Source organism: Trichosurus vulpecula, chromosome 1 (genome assembly GCF_011100635.1).
Source record: "Trichosurus vulpecula isolate mTriVul1 chromosome 1, mTriVul1.pri, whole genome shotgun sequence".
Classification (NCBI taxonomy): Eukaryota; Metazoa; Chordata; class Mammalia; order Diprotodontia; family Phalangeridae; genus Trichosurus; species Trichosurus vulpecula.
The window spans coordinates 179,860,200-179,874,909 of NC_050573.1; the positions used below are offsets into that span (position 1 = coordinate 179,860,200).

Sequence of the window (14,710 nt, forward strand, 5' to 3'; positions counted from 1 at the left end):
AGAACAAAAAATTGTTGCTCTAAGTATTGTTCAGTATGTTGGTCCTTTTCCTCTTTCCTTTGATATTTTAGGGTTTATGCCCAAGAATGGTACCCCCGGCTCTAAGGATATACAAGTTAAGTGACTTTTGGGGTATAGATGTATTTTGCTTTCTGGAACGGTTGGACCAATCCACAGCTATACCGAAAGTCTATTAGTGTGTATGTCCTCCCACATCTTTTCCCATGAGTATCAATTTCCCTTTTAGTCCTCTCTCCTGATTTGATCTACTGATATTTTCAATGTTCAGGCAGAAGCAGAGTGCCAACTTTAAAATCTGGTCTCAGAGATGTTACGTAATCTCTGAAGATAATATATCCCAAAGGTATTTAACTTCCATCAAAAAGAAAAAGCAGACCAAGAAATAGCAATAAAATATTTATTATGCAAAGATATGTAAAAATATTACATATATGCATAAGAAAAATGATGTTAACGATAAATGCATGCTTCTTGATGTACATTGAAATTTGGTATGATTAAAATCCAGATAGAATGAAACACTTACCAAAAACAATTTGACTCATGTTATTTCCTTCTTCTGGCAGCTAACAAAATACTTGTTGTCCTTTTCTGTTCTATTTTCCCTGTACCTCTTGGAAACCAAACCCCTATAGCCCCACTCTGTAGCTTCTATACCATATCTAGCACACATTGGACTCTTGGTGATAACTTCTTTCTCCTTCTTTCTTTCCTCAGCATGTCTAATTTATTGCACTGATTTTTTTCAGGATCTTTTGAAGGAGCAAGAAAGTGTGATTGAATTTCTGATTAATTTATCAGTTTCCCTCGGGTGGGTGGAAAATAAATTACATGTATACACATTTACGGAAGCTCTGGGCAATTCAAGTTCTCTTTCCTGAGGATACAAAATCAAATATCATTACTCTATCCCTTGAAGTCCAGTTAAAGAAGACATCAGTGGCAAACTGTTTCTTTCTGCATTAAACACATATTTCCCTGTGCTTCCTGCTCAGGGATTTGAGAACCACTTGGCTAGGAACATTTCCTTAACCTCTCCATTAGAACACTTCGCGCCAAGCCAATGAAACTGAGATGGAATTTAGGACTAAAACCCTGAGAAATGCCTCATGTGTTGGTAGATATGATCAGCTTCCTGAAAATTGAGCCACAAAAATATGCAACATAAAATAGACATGTCATTTGCATTTATAAATATACACATCAGGGGGCAAAAGAGTGTTTTTACCAGTGGTCAGTAAAAGCCATCGTGGCTTTTATTATGGCTTGACTCAAAGCCACTTTGCAAATCATTTTTAAGATTACAATATTTACAAATGTCACCCAGACCCCTTGCTCATCTATAGAAAAGTCAGACTGAGGAATGAGAACTGTGTTTGGATTTACAGTGTCATAGAATTTCCTACTTAGAAGGGACCTAAGCAATGCATGATCAGTACTCCCCACTATACCAGCCCCAATAAGTGGTCATCCAACCTTTGCTTAAAGAAAAATTAATTACAGTGAAATTACTCTGACATTCCCATGATACTCTGTGAACTCAGCTACAGAGGCACTTCCTCCAATGATGCCATTCATCCATGTCTGTATTATCCATGTTCTTTCATAAGTATGTCACAGGGACACTAAGCCATTCAGTGTCCTGAGGGAACCATCTCTTGACATTTACAGGATGCCAATGGAGCACATACACTTTACACGTATTTTTCCCCTCTAGACCAGCCTATCTTGTTATTTACTAATCTCTTTTGCCATCCCTTTTATAATTTCTTACATAATTGCCTATGTGTACTGTCCTATAGCCTGCTCAGACCCACCATCTGCTGCCTTTTTAATTTTTTGTCTAAATTCATCATATTGCATCAAGAATAAAGTAAAATCCTGGATTTTTTTTTAAAAAATGGTAAATTATGAAGTGCCTCTTGGCTAAACGTAGATGAATCTAGGCTGAGGATAAAGCAGAAAGTCTCAGAAATTATTAGTGTCAAGTCTCAGAAATGACAGCTAACCTTTGCTCCACAACATAAATCCTTCTTTACTAAGGGCTTCTGTGAATAGATTTCTCTACTCTTATAGTTGATAGAGTGTTAGTCTGGGAATCAGGAAGACCTGACAATAGGTATATGAGGCAAGATTTGAACTCAGGTCTTCCTGATTCCCAGACCAGCACTCTATCAGCTAGATGTGATCCAGGTGGATCTCTTCTTTCTGTTTAATTTAGGGTTCAGCTCACAGTAGTACTACAGGAGGTATTACAGAAATAGCTATGCAAAATATATGTAATAATACATTAGCTCAAAGGACTGCCTCTCCAAATATATGGAGAAAGCAATTAACCAGGATACAAAATTAGGAAATCTGATTTTTAATTGGAGGAAAGATTAGGGACTTTCCAAGTTGGGAGGGGGATAATCAACAGTTAAAACTCCCTGAAATCAGAAAAAGAGGTGTGCCACTCCCCATAAGTGACTGTATTCATTCAAAGATAGATGGAAACAATAACTGACTGACTAGTATGGTGCCGGTTTTCAGATAAATCATATGAGTTGTTTGAGATGTACAATTGTGAGAAAGCTCTTTGCATCAGTCTTTGGATCTGACTGAGTTTCTGGTCAGCATAACCTAGGTCCTTAGTTAAATCTCTCTAAGCAGCCAGGAGAGGTGGTCCAGCTTCCCAGCCACACAGGTTCAAACAATGCAATAAGGTTTTCTCACGATTCCAACAATTGAATAAAGTTTTCTCACTAGACAGAAATTGGACTAGACCCATACTTGAATAGAAAAGGAACTGAGCTAGATCTAGAATTGAATCACAAGATGAAGTCAGAGTGGTTCACTCCATTCCCACAAGATACATATGTCTCTCCCCCATAAAAGAGAAGAAAAATGCACACTATGCTTTTAACTTTGAACTGAATTATTAACATTTTATGTGTCACTTTCTTAAGTAATTCAATCAATAAAATTTTATTAAGGGCATCCTATGAGCCAGGCACTGTGCTTAGCTCTGGGAATAAAAAAAGGGGCAAAAAATAGTCTCTGCCCTCAAGGCACTCACAATCTAGGAGACAACAAGCAAACAAATATGTATAAACAAGCTACATACGGGATGAAGAAATATATAGAAGAAGAAAGACACTAGGATTAAGAGGAGTTGGGAATGGAATCTTGAAGATGAGAAGATTCTTAGAACTGAGAGATGAAATGCCTGATTCATAGTATAGTAAGGAGGCCACTGACAATAGATTGAAGAGTATGTATTAGGGAGTAAGGTGTAAGAAGACTGGAAGGTTAGGAAGATGCCAAATCATGAAAAACTTTGAATTCCAAACAGAATTTTGAATTTTAGCCTGAAGGCAATAGGTAGTTTTTGTAGTATATTAAGTAGAGGGATGCCATGATAGAACCTCTACTTTATGAAAATTACTATGGCTGATTTGAATGGATTGTAGTGGAGTAAGACTTGAGGCAGGCAGACCCACCAGCAGGCTATTGCATTAGTTCAAGTCCAAGGTGATGAGGGCCTGCATCTGAGTGGTGGCAGTATTAGATGAAAGAAGGGGGTATGTTCAAGGGATGTTGTAAAGATGAAATTGACATGCTTTGGCAATCAATCGGATATGGGGGATGAAAAATGGTGAGGAGTCAAGGATGATACTTAGGTTTCAAGCATGAGGGACTGGGACGGTGCAGGGGGGGTTTAAAGGGAAAGATCATGAGTTCCATTTCAGACATGTAGAGTTTAAGAGACCTACTATATATCCAGTACAAGATGTCCGAAAGGTAGTTGAAGATGTGAGACTGGAGGTCAGCATGGATATTAGAACAGGATAGGTAGATTTGGGAATCATTGGCATGGAGATAGTCATTTCCATGGGAGCTGATGAGATCATCAAGTGAAGAAGTATGGAGGAAGAAGAGGAGATAGCCCAAGACAGAACCTTGTGGGACATTTTTATGGTTAGAGAGAGTGATCTGGATGAGGATATACCAAAAGAAACTGAGAAACAGCAGTCTAATAAATAGGAGGAACAAGAGGGAAAGAGAAGAGACTAGTACGGAGAAGAGGGTGATCAATGGTGTCCAAAACTGTATCCAGGTCAAGGAGAATTGGGATAAAGAAAAGGCCATTGGATGTGTCTACTAAATGACCATTAGTAACTTTGGAGAGAGCAATTTCAGTGGAATGATGAGGTTGGAAGTTGGATTGTAAAGGCACAAGCACAGAGTAAGAGGAAGACACATGAGGGCACTGTTGAATACAAAGTTTTCAAGTTTATCTACAAAGGGCAGAAGAGATATAGGAGGACAGTTAGCAGGGATGGAAGAATCAACTGAGGGTTGCTAAGGATGGGGTGCAGGGGGACATGGACATGTTGGTAGTCAACAGGGGAAAGATCTAGTGGATAGGGAGAGATTAAAGATAACCAAGACAGTGGAGATGACAGAGGGGCCACATACTGTTGTAGGAGACAGGATGGGAGAGAATTGTTTGTGAAGGTAAGAGGTAACTTTGGTAAGGAGTCACCTCTTCATGTGAAACAGGGATGAGGGAGGATATGGTAGAAGAAGACATATAAGTGCTGTAAGATGAGGAAGGAGGAACAAGAGTATGCCCATGGTGAATGGACTCAATTTTTTTTCCTGTAAAATAGGGGGCAAGGTTCTCTGTAAAGAGGATGGAGGGAGGGGAAGCCATGAGAGGTTTGAGGAAGGATTGTTCTTATTGTTGTTTGTCCTTTGTTCTCAAAGAGAACCAATGACTTCAGGAGGGTGATGTTTTATTTGCAAGTGAGTTGGATTTAATTGAGGCAGTGCTGTGCAAAGTCATAAGCTTCACTCTCTCCTCCAGAGTCATCAGAGTCCAGTGACAAGATATAGGTCATAATGAGTGGCAATGGCCCAGGATGCAGTGGGAGACCTTGGCCTTTTTAAGCTGAGGGCTTTCCTAAGTATCAGTCTGTGTGAGGCAACACCCATTCAGTAGTTAAGGCTAGGTAAGAATTTAAGTAAAAGATGGCCTACTTTACCTTCACAAAAGAATTGAGGATTCTTTTCAGGAGGGATGAAAAGGTTTGGAAGAACCTCTGTGGAGAGTGGGATAGTGAGTTGACAAGGCATCTATAGTGGGATCATCTCAAAGCAGTGAGAGCGTAGTTAATAAGAATGGTTACATGATTTTCTCCACCTTCATTCAGCATCAGGTGTATAGCAGGGAAAGCAACAAATGTTTGTAATGATGCAAGGCTGAAGCCTGGCAGGAAGCACTAAGCAATAATAAGGGGGCTAGGGCTCAAGAGAAGAGGACACTATAGAAATGAACTGGTTCACCAAGGGGTCAAGCCAAGTCAAACAGGGGAGAATGGCTGGTGCAGGGTGATGGCCGTTGAAAGAACTGATCTGGGGAATGGAGGTCATAGTGTATATAAAGAGCAGAGTTTATAGAGAAGTCAGAGGTGAAGCTGGAAAGCTAATCAGTTGAGGTCAGACAAGGCAATTTCAGAATTTGTGAACATGGAGGTGGTACATTTGTGCAAGATAGCAAAATCAAAGGTATGATCATCATTGTTGTGTGGCTGAGGCAGGGTGGAATAAGCCATAGAAGTATGTAGGTTGAGAAACGGGATGTTTTGGGTGCTTGAGGAAGAGTCAATATGTACTTTGGAGTCTCTTATGAGGGGAGAAGTTGGGGAGGAGAGAAAAATTATGAGCCAGGTATCAAACTCATTGAGAAAGGAAGAGGAGCCACCTGGAGTTCTGTAGATGACAGCCACCAGGATTTTAATTGAGCAGTGCACATGAATTGAATGACCTTCAAAGGAAGAGAGGTTGCTGAGTGATAGAGATGGGAGAGAAGCTGGAGGTTGAAATGGGGATCAAGGAGCATTCTAAGTTTCTCACTTAGATCCATAAGCCTAAGAGAATGAGTGAAGATGTAACCAATACTAGAAAGGGTGACCAAGGAGATTGTGTCATCTGGGGGGATCCTCATTTCAATAATTGTTAGAAGACAGAAGGAGTAAGAGAAGAAAAAAATTAGGATCAAGATATGTTTGTTGCCTATGGAACAGGCATTACAGATGACATAGTGGAAGGGTTGGTGGTCATTTTGTTGGAACTTAGAGTGGGATGGAGAACGGGGCTTGGAGGGTGACACACAGGTGTTCACTGTCACTGAGAAATATACGTTATGACCAGGTGTGAGAATGTTCGTCATTTAATGGAAGGTGTCAGTCTTCTTCCCAAAGAAGGGTGGATGCAAACAGAGTAGGAGATGGAAGGCAGCTGGTAAGATGAAAAGCCCTTTTTTCTTATTCCCTTTCCCTCTGAAGGTAGAAGATTAGGCCAGAAACTGTATAACAAGAAATGGAAGTCCAAATCCCCACCAACTATTCTCTTTCCCTAACAGGGGAGGCAGGAGGAGATAGAAAGTCTGAGGTCAGAAAAAAGGTTGCTCCTCTTTGCACCAAACATTTTCAAAATCTCAGCTGGGAGATCAGGAGACCAGTGGGAGACAGAAATTGCCTTATACTGCTGACTTGGGTGGAAGTTGTTCCAGTGGTCTCTGACAGCCTTCCCTTAGGGTGTAAGTGCAGCAGGAGATGGAAGGCTACAGAACAAAGGGAGCTTTCACTCTTCTCACCTGAGGCTGTAGATGCAAAATCAAAGTAGAAAACTTTGCATACAGCCAAGTCACATTGGGGCAGGTGGAAGTGGCCCATCCTCCTTGAGGCCTTCCTTTAGGAGACACACATAGCTGAAGCTGAAAGGTGCATGGTCAGATAAAGGTTTGGCTCCTCTTCTCACCTGAGGCTATAGATCAGGTCAAGACAATCAACAAAACAATAAAACAAATCCTGATTTGTTCCATTTGCCAATTTCTGAGGTGTAAATGCTCACACTGATAATTTAATAATCAGCTTTCATGGGCCAGTTCATGCTGGCTCCAGCATAGCACCTGTCTATTTCTATATTTATATCTATTGCTTCAGCATACCCCTGTCAATACCTAAATCTATAGATCTAGATCTATCTTTTGAGTATAGACACAGAATAAAACCAGATTATTTTTTTTAATGGATGATGCCTTGGAGAAGTTTACAACTAAACTAATAACTTCTATATAAGCACAATTTTAATGCTTTAGACATTATATAGTATATATATTTAGTATAACTTTGTATTTTCTATGTTTCTAGTCCTATTACTGGACACTGCATTTCAAATTAAACCCTAGTATCCGTTACCTTTGGTTATAATAAAGACGTTTTATATTCATGAGCTCAACTGAAGAGACTGTTATATTGACCAACTATTGAGTTCATTCTTATAGCCAGTTTGGTATTTTCTAATACTGGTACTCACTGCTAATCCAAAAGGCAAAAAGACAAGCTGACGAGCACCAAGTATTAATGTGAATACAAGTGAATGTGCTATTGGAGAAAGAGAGGACAAATGGAGAGAAGAAAAAGAGAGCTTTTCTCCCACAGAGAGTGAAGAGATGGAAGTGTGTATGGTGTAGTTCAATGTAATTCAAATTACATGTAAAATGCTATTTGAAATTATTTAAAAGAATGTGTAACAACAATGTTGCTAGCAGCTGTTGTGGGGGTGAAAGACCAACAATGAAAGCACACAGGAAGGCTGCTAGCACAGGTTCTTTGATCTGCTTTTACAAGGAAAGCAATGTTAAGGGGTTAACAATCTCACTTTAATTAAATATACAAATATCATTCACTTAGTCTAGGGGGGAAAGCCAGCATCCTGAACTTCAGAAAGAATACAAACAGAAATTACAAACATACATTATATAAACAGAGCAAATAACACACAGAGATCAACATACAGGCCTCTATCTGTCTCACCAAAGAATTACATAGTTACCAGAGAGAGACACCAACATCTGGGTTTTAAAAGCCAGGGGCTCCAGCAGCTACCCAGAGTCTCGTCTGGTTAAATCACATGACATTCTTCCAAACAAAATGTTAACCTCAGAGTATATATACCCTTCTTATGACCCGAAGGCTTCATACCTAATCAGCGAAATGGTGTGGGCCTGGGGCTTCGCACCTAGCAAGATTTAATCAAAGGCACTTGATTACTTTAGCATTCTAAAAGAGAAAACAGTAAAAAAAAAAGTCCCATCCTAATTACAATAAAAGAACATAGCAGTCAAGTATGGTGACACATATCTGTGATACCAGCTTCTGGGGGAGGCTGAGGCAGGTGGATCTCTTGAGCTCAGGAGTGATGAGCTGCAGAGAATTAGGTTGATAGGGTGTCCACACTGTTTGGCATTAATATGGCAAGCCCCAGGGCTGACACTTTTTCTAAGTAGGGTCAAACCAGCCCAGGTCAGAAACAGATCAGGTAAAACTTCTCATGCAGTTTAATGGACCAGGTTCATGAGCAGCTCCTGCACCTTCAGGTTGCATAGGAAAGGGAGATGCAGTCTGGATAGATCAAAATGAAGGAAGGAAGGAAGGAAGGAAGCCAGGAAGGAAGGAAGGAAGGAAGGAAGGAAGGAAGGAAGGACCGAAGGAAGGAAAAGGAAAGAAAAAGGAAAACAAAAGCATTGCAAATCTTTTACTTGTAAGAAAGTTATTTATATCACAAGTTTAGATTTTTTATATGAGAGCTTTCTAAATCAAAGTGCATCTTTATTGTTGCCTGCTTTTATTATAATGTGTTTTCCCCTACATTTGTATCAAATGTACTTACTTTATCTATATACCTAACCAGCTCCCCTATTCTCATCCCTCACCACATGCACTGCACCTCTCCAATCTCCCTGGGGAAAAGCTTTATTCTTCTACTGTCCATTTGTCTTCCTTTCTCCAATAGCACATTCACTTATATTCACATTAGTATTTTGTATTTGTCAGCTTGTCAGAAGGTCTGGCATATCGCCCCCCCCCCCCAGAAACATACCAGTTTCTCTCTCCCCTCTCTCATATGAGTCACTGTAATCTCAGCTTCACAATAGAGAGTTCAGAACCTGTCGCCCACACCTTACTGTAAACTAAAGAAACCAGCAGACAGCTCTCTCCTCTTATAAATGTCAAGTGCTCAGTATGTCTCAATTTTTGGCTGAGAAGAAAGACAAGCCTGGAAGATCGAGTCCTTGGACCCTAAACAACACTCCTAAGTACTCTGAGTCCATATCTGGTCTACGCCACAAGGGGGCTTGTGATTGATTGGTTTACTCTTATCTCAATTGTCATCAGCCTGGTACATAATTCATTCTGATTGGCTAGGGTGGTCACACTCTTGGCCAGCCAGGGATTTGTCTCAAGGAGGGGCAGGAAGCCCCAGGTAAGTGGTACACTTGCCGTTGCTTAAGCTAGTCATGACACTCTTCTTGGAGAAATTTCTAAAATATAGCTTTTTCTCAAAAATCAAGCTACAAACACTTTCCCTTGTAACCAGATTCAGTAGGCAAAGAAAAGGTAAATCAGTTTGTTAAAAATCTCCAGCTGGTCTGGTCTTGAGCATATGGAATAGGAAGGGCTTCAACAACTCAAGGAAAAGAGGGCAGAGTTGTACAGTGGAGAAAGTGCTGGATTTGCTGTCAGATGACATCGTTTTGAGTCTGCCTCTGTGGGCGATTACATAGAATGACAGGCTTTTTCCCAGGCTTAGCTCTCTGCCACCTCCTTAAAGTTACTTAGGTCTTTTCTTCTATGGTCCGAGGGATAGCTAAATGGTTATTAGGAAATGATTGGCAGTAGAATTCTGACCAAGCAAGAGAAAGAGAAAGAGAAAGAGAAGGGCAGGCCCGGGAAGAGGGGGAATGTGCTTTGAGCCTCACTTTTGAAAATAACTAGCAATTATAATTACCCACCTTGTTTAGCAGCTCAGAAAGAAAGTGGCATTGCACAGAGCCATACCGACATCCGTCGTGATTAGAAAGTGCTCCACACCTTGGAGAAGAGTGGAGACATAAGAATAATTTTATATGCAAATTAAATTGAGGGGGTAGCAGAGAGAATATATAAAAGACAGTAAAACAAAACCTTTCCATTTTCCCAAATTAGCAGTCTAATGTGTTCAAAAAAGCAGTTCAGCTTAGATCTCTACTTAAAGGTTGCATTTCATCATAATATAAAATAGGCAAATCCATCATTTTTCTTTTCTCAGTGCTCTTGGATCGCATTTGAAGGGAAAATTAGAAACTGTTCATTTTGGCTGGCAGGCTCCGGAGTAGTACACAGCTAGCTCTATTCCATGCATTGCAGCATGATGGAAGGGGGTCCATAACTGCTGGTGAGTACCTTCTAACTTTAAGGCTCCTTTTCTGTCTCTTTTCCTATGTCTTTTCTTCTCATTTAGGATATATGTGTTGCATTTTCTCTTTCAAATGACTGGGAACCATCCAGCAGATTTTTAAAGCTCTTGTGCAGTGACTGATCTGCAGAAGGGAAGAAAATCCTATGGCTGTATGAGATGCTGATGGCTAATCTGTGTATTAATGATACCAAGAAAATGTTTAAGGTACTTGAGTTAAAATAGCCTATTGAAAGATAAGAACAGGTGGTCACTGAACCATTTCTTGATGGGATTTCCATTATGTTTGCTGTGAAATCATTCTACATTCTTTGGGTTGTAATTGCAAGTCATAGAATGGGCTTAAAGCAATAAAAGTAAATTATTAGATACAATAAAATCCTTTTGTTAGTCATAATGATGCTTCTTAACCCTGGCTTGCAAGGGGGGAATAGAGAGAGAAATGGATTTATTTGATGACTGGCTATAGATTTTATTATCATTTTTTTCTGGACAAAGTTTTAAATAGCAATAAAGATGCTTTCCCTTGGTAACCTCAGCTATACAGAGGCAGATGTTAGCATCACTTTCTGTTGCTAAGGTAACATTCTGGCCTTTTTTTTCTGATGAAGGAAGTCCAGTTGGAGAAATGACATGCATTATTCATCATAGTTCCAATCATACAATCAAGATTATTTACTTACACTGGGGGTATTTAGTGAGATCAAAGAAGTCTGGCTTGGAACTCCTCTAGCTGTCTCTGCTGGTTGGCCTGGAGTCAGTTCTTGGTCTTGGGCAGTACAGAGAAGCCACACTGGGGGTAGGTAATAAAGGAAAAGTTGAAGCTTAGGGGGGATTTTCAAAGTTCTCTCTCATCAAAATTGCTTTCCTAAATTAAAATTCCCCCTGTTCCTGTTGGGGAAAAGCTATTGGATGGTGTTTCTAAGTGTGGTCTTAATGACCGTAACTTATTAATTCCTTTCAAAGGGGTATTATTGAAATTGGGACTCTTCATTCATGCAAATAGCAAAGAAACATCCAACAGTGCTTAAAAAGGAAAACCAAACAGACTGATTATTTCTTAATGAAGTTTATTAGCTGGTGACAGGCTAGCTTTCAATAACAGATAGCTTAAGTGTGGCTTCTACAATTGGAAGCTAATTGTTTCTGATGAGCAAATTCCAAATAGTTCTTTAAATGCAGGATGCAGTTTGGTGCACTTCAATGACTAACCTTAGATGGTAGAGGGAATGTAAGGGAGGGATGACATCCCCAGCACTCCTCTGAGGAATATGTCACACTATGTGTCATAAAGGCAATGTTGTCTTTGAGAGGAGTCTCTTACTCACAGGCAAGGCACATTGGCTGCTCCAGGGGAATGCTCAGCCTGCCTGCTTGTCTCAGTTAAGGCTCAGTGATAAGAACAGCTGGTATTCTTTTAATGATGCTGATTATCAAACAGTCCTTTGAAAAACTCAATAGTTGATGAATTCTGTAGTCCACCGGCAGACACCATATAGCAAAGAAGAACTGGTAGGTTGTTCGCTTCCTTTGGCTCATTCTTTGTTGTTGCTCTTACCAGATTATATCATATTCATTTAGTTGTTGGTTAAATCTTTAAATTCCTAATAGGAAAATTAGGTTAAGGTGCAGCTTTGGAAATAGGGATTTGGGGAGAGAGGATGGGATGTCCTGATGACTGCATGTTTTATCTCACAGAGTGGTGATTGTTGCTTTGTTTTTGATATACCTGACTTTGTAAATATAATACTTTTCTCTTCTCTAGGAATTGAGCTGAATTTTTCCTCTTGAACCTAAAGAAGCAGCACATTTGTAACACCAAGGATGGATTACCCAAAGATGGATTATTTTCTGGATGTTGAATCTGCTCACAGACTGTTCTACAGTCAAGGAGCTCAAGGTAATAATAAGGGGGAAAGGCAAGAAAATCCTGACACTTTTGTCTAGGATCACTGGTGGTAATGGGATGGTTAAAGCTCTACCACTTTAAGGTACACTTCAGAAGTCTGAAAATGGGTACTAATTAAAGATTACTAACCTTTTTCCCATTAATGCCCAGAGCCACTGGGATGATAAGGAAGGAGGAAAGCTCTGATTCATGCAATCTCTCAGAAAATAGTCCTTTTCTGGTAAGATCTCAAATGGAAGACTCCCTTCCCTCAAGACCTACTGTTGATATTATTACTCGCAGACTCCTTTATCATAGACTAAATTAGGTTTTAGTAATGAGTGCTAACTAGATCTGGAAAGAGGCAAGCCATTTGGGTTGCATTGATCTAGGGAATAAGAAACCTTGACTGGGTAGGACCCACGGGGAACTAAAAGACTGAGCTCGTATGTTTGCTGTTATTGTTCTTGGATGAATTAAGTGAATTAATGATACATTCCAAGTAAAGAATAAAGAATGTAGCTCTTGGTAAAAGGACAAGTAGGTTCATACAGGGGAAGGAACAGTGTGTCAGGAGTCAGGGGTCCTGGATTCAAGTCCTTCCTCTGACACTTATTATCTATGTGACCTTGGACAACTTATTTAACCTCTCTAGGACTTAGTTTCCTCAGTTATAAAATGAAGAGGTTGGACTCGATAGCCTCTGAGGTCATTGGTAGGTCCAGATGAATTATTACATCCTCTGGGAATCTGTTTGCCAACACTTTAAATGGGAACAGTAATGATTGTCACCAAATCGAGCACGGTAATAATGTCCATCTCTGAGGAAACCAGGGCATTTTTATTTAAACTCTAAATGGCAGGAATCGTGTCTCAAATGTTCTACCTTTCAGGGAATACCAGCAGGGCTCTGTCAAATGTTTACGTGTCTAAAATGCTGATTAGAGAAGAGGGAGTAGGGCATTTTCATTCCCAGTTTACAGATGGGAGTAAAGGTGATGTCTTTCTCTGGGTCCTAGGTCAGAGTCACTTTTCTAGCTATGTTATCTCTGACTCAGGGGATAAAAGAAGCTGTTTAAGCTTCAGTTTTCTAATTTGTCAAATGAGGGAGTTGGATGCACCAGCTTTTCAAGTCTCTTCCACCTCTAAATCTATGAGTCTATGACCTGGACAGTTTAAAGTAAGGCAGAGACAAACTACATTTCTAGCACCTGAGGACTTAGCTAAATTCAGAGAGGTTCTTTATTAATGGGTTGCCCATCCTTTTGGCCTCAGCATATCATAAGGTCAGGAAGGCCTGGATTTGAATTCTTCTGCATATATTGGGTGACCTTGGGTGAGTCACTTGTTCTTTGAGGATGTCTTTGAGGATGAACATGGTATCTTAGATCTCTTCCAGGCTGTATCTATGAACTTATATTCCTAAACAGAGCTTGGTTATACCACATTGTTGTTGTTGTTGTTCAGTGGTTTTCGATCATGTCTGACTCTTTGTGACCCCATTTGGGATTTTCTTGGCAAAAATACTGGAGTAGTTTGCCATTTCCTTTTCCAGTTCATTTTACAGATGAGGAAACTGAGATAGAGATTAAGTGACTTGTTCAGGGCCACAAAGCTGATATGTGTCTAAGGCATATATATATACATTATACATTATATTATATATACAGGTACATACATACATTATAGCTACATGCACATGTATGGAAATAAAATAATTATTTTATGGCATTAAAGTTAATGGTGGGCATGAGTTGATTCTAACACACTTAAATAAGAATTGTGAGACCGAAGTGGTTTAAAAGGTGTAATCAGACAGATGAGTGACTGGAAAATCAGCAGGTGAGTCCAATTGAAGGATAGTCTGAGTGTTCCATTTGCATTGGTGAAATATCAAGAGTCTCTCTGTATGTTAGGTGATGGCAGCATGTGAGCAAGACAACGGCATTGATTCTGTGCTTCCTATGTGCCAAGTATTGTACTAAGCAATGGGAATATAAATATAAAGAGAAACAGTCCCTGACCTTGAGAAGCTTACAATCTAATAGGGAAGTCAACACAGAAAAAGCTGAAAAGTTGGGGGGCTGGGGAAGAAGAGAAGGTATCCAGAGTGGGGGCCTGAAAGAGATGTCCAGAGGAATGTAGTCTGGTGGGAAATGAGAAGACGGCTGGCGTGGGACCATAGGTAGTGCCTGTGAAAATAATGTTACAGATCAATGAAATATCCAAATACATTTAAAATTAATTAGGAGGGGTATTTTTGGGGGAGAGGTAATTTCTCTTTCCTTGTTGTTCTATTATCCATTTAGTTGACTATATTGTTTCCCATCTAGTTACTTTGGTGAGGGGCTTCAAACTGTTTTGAAAATTAAATTTCCAGCCTTACTTGCATGGTTCACAACAAATCATTGACCTACTCCTCTCCCACCCCAAAATACATTTTTCTGTCTGAAAATTTATCTGGGAAGTGCAGTGCTACCCTTTATATATGAATATATATACACATACATATTC

General features: G+C 39.8%; 1 protein-coding gene across 1 annotated transcript in view; it reads left to right on the top strand.

The window, feature by feature from the left end:
• The first annotated feature begins 10,098 nt into the window (after positions 1-10,098).
• The window catches only part of LOC118835462 (phosphatase and actin regulator 1-like), an 80,182-nt gene continuing 75,570 nt past the window's right edge, over positions 10,099-14,710 (top strand). The window contains exons 1-2 of the mRNA XM_036742650.1: positions 10,099-10,287; positions 12,074-12,208. Of these exons, the coding sequence (XP_036598545.1) occupies positions 12,133-12,208 (76 nt within the window). The 5' untranslated portion in view covers positions 10,099-10,287; positions 12,074-12,132. The remainder of the gene's footprint in view (positions 10,288-12,073; positions 12,209-14,710) is intronic.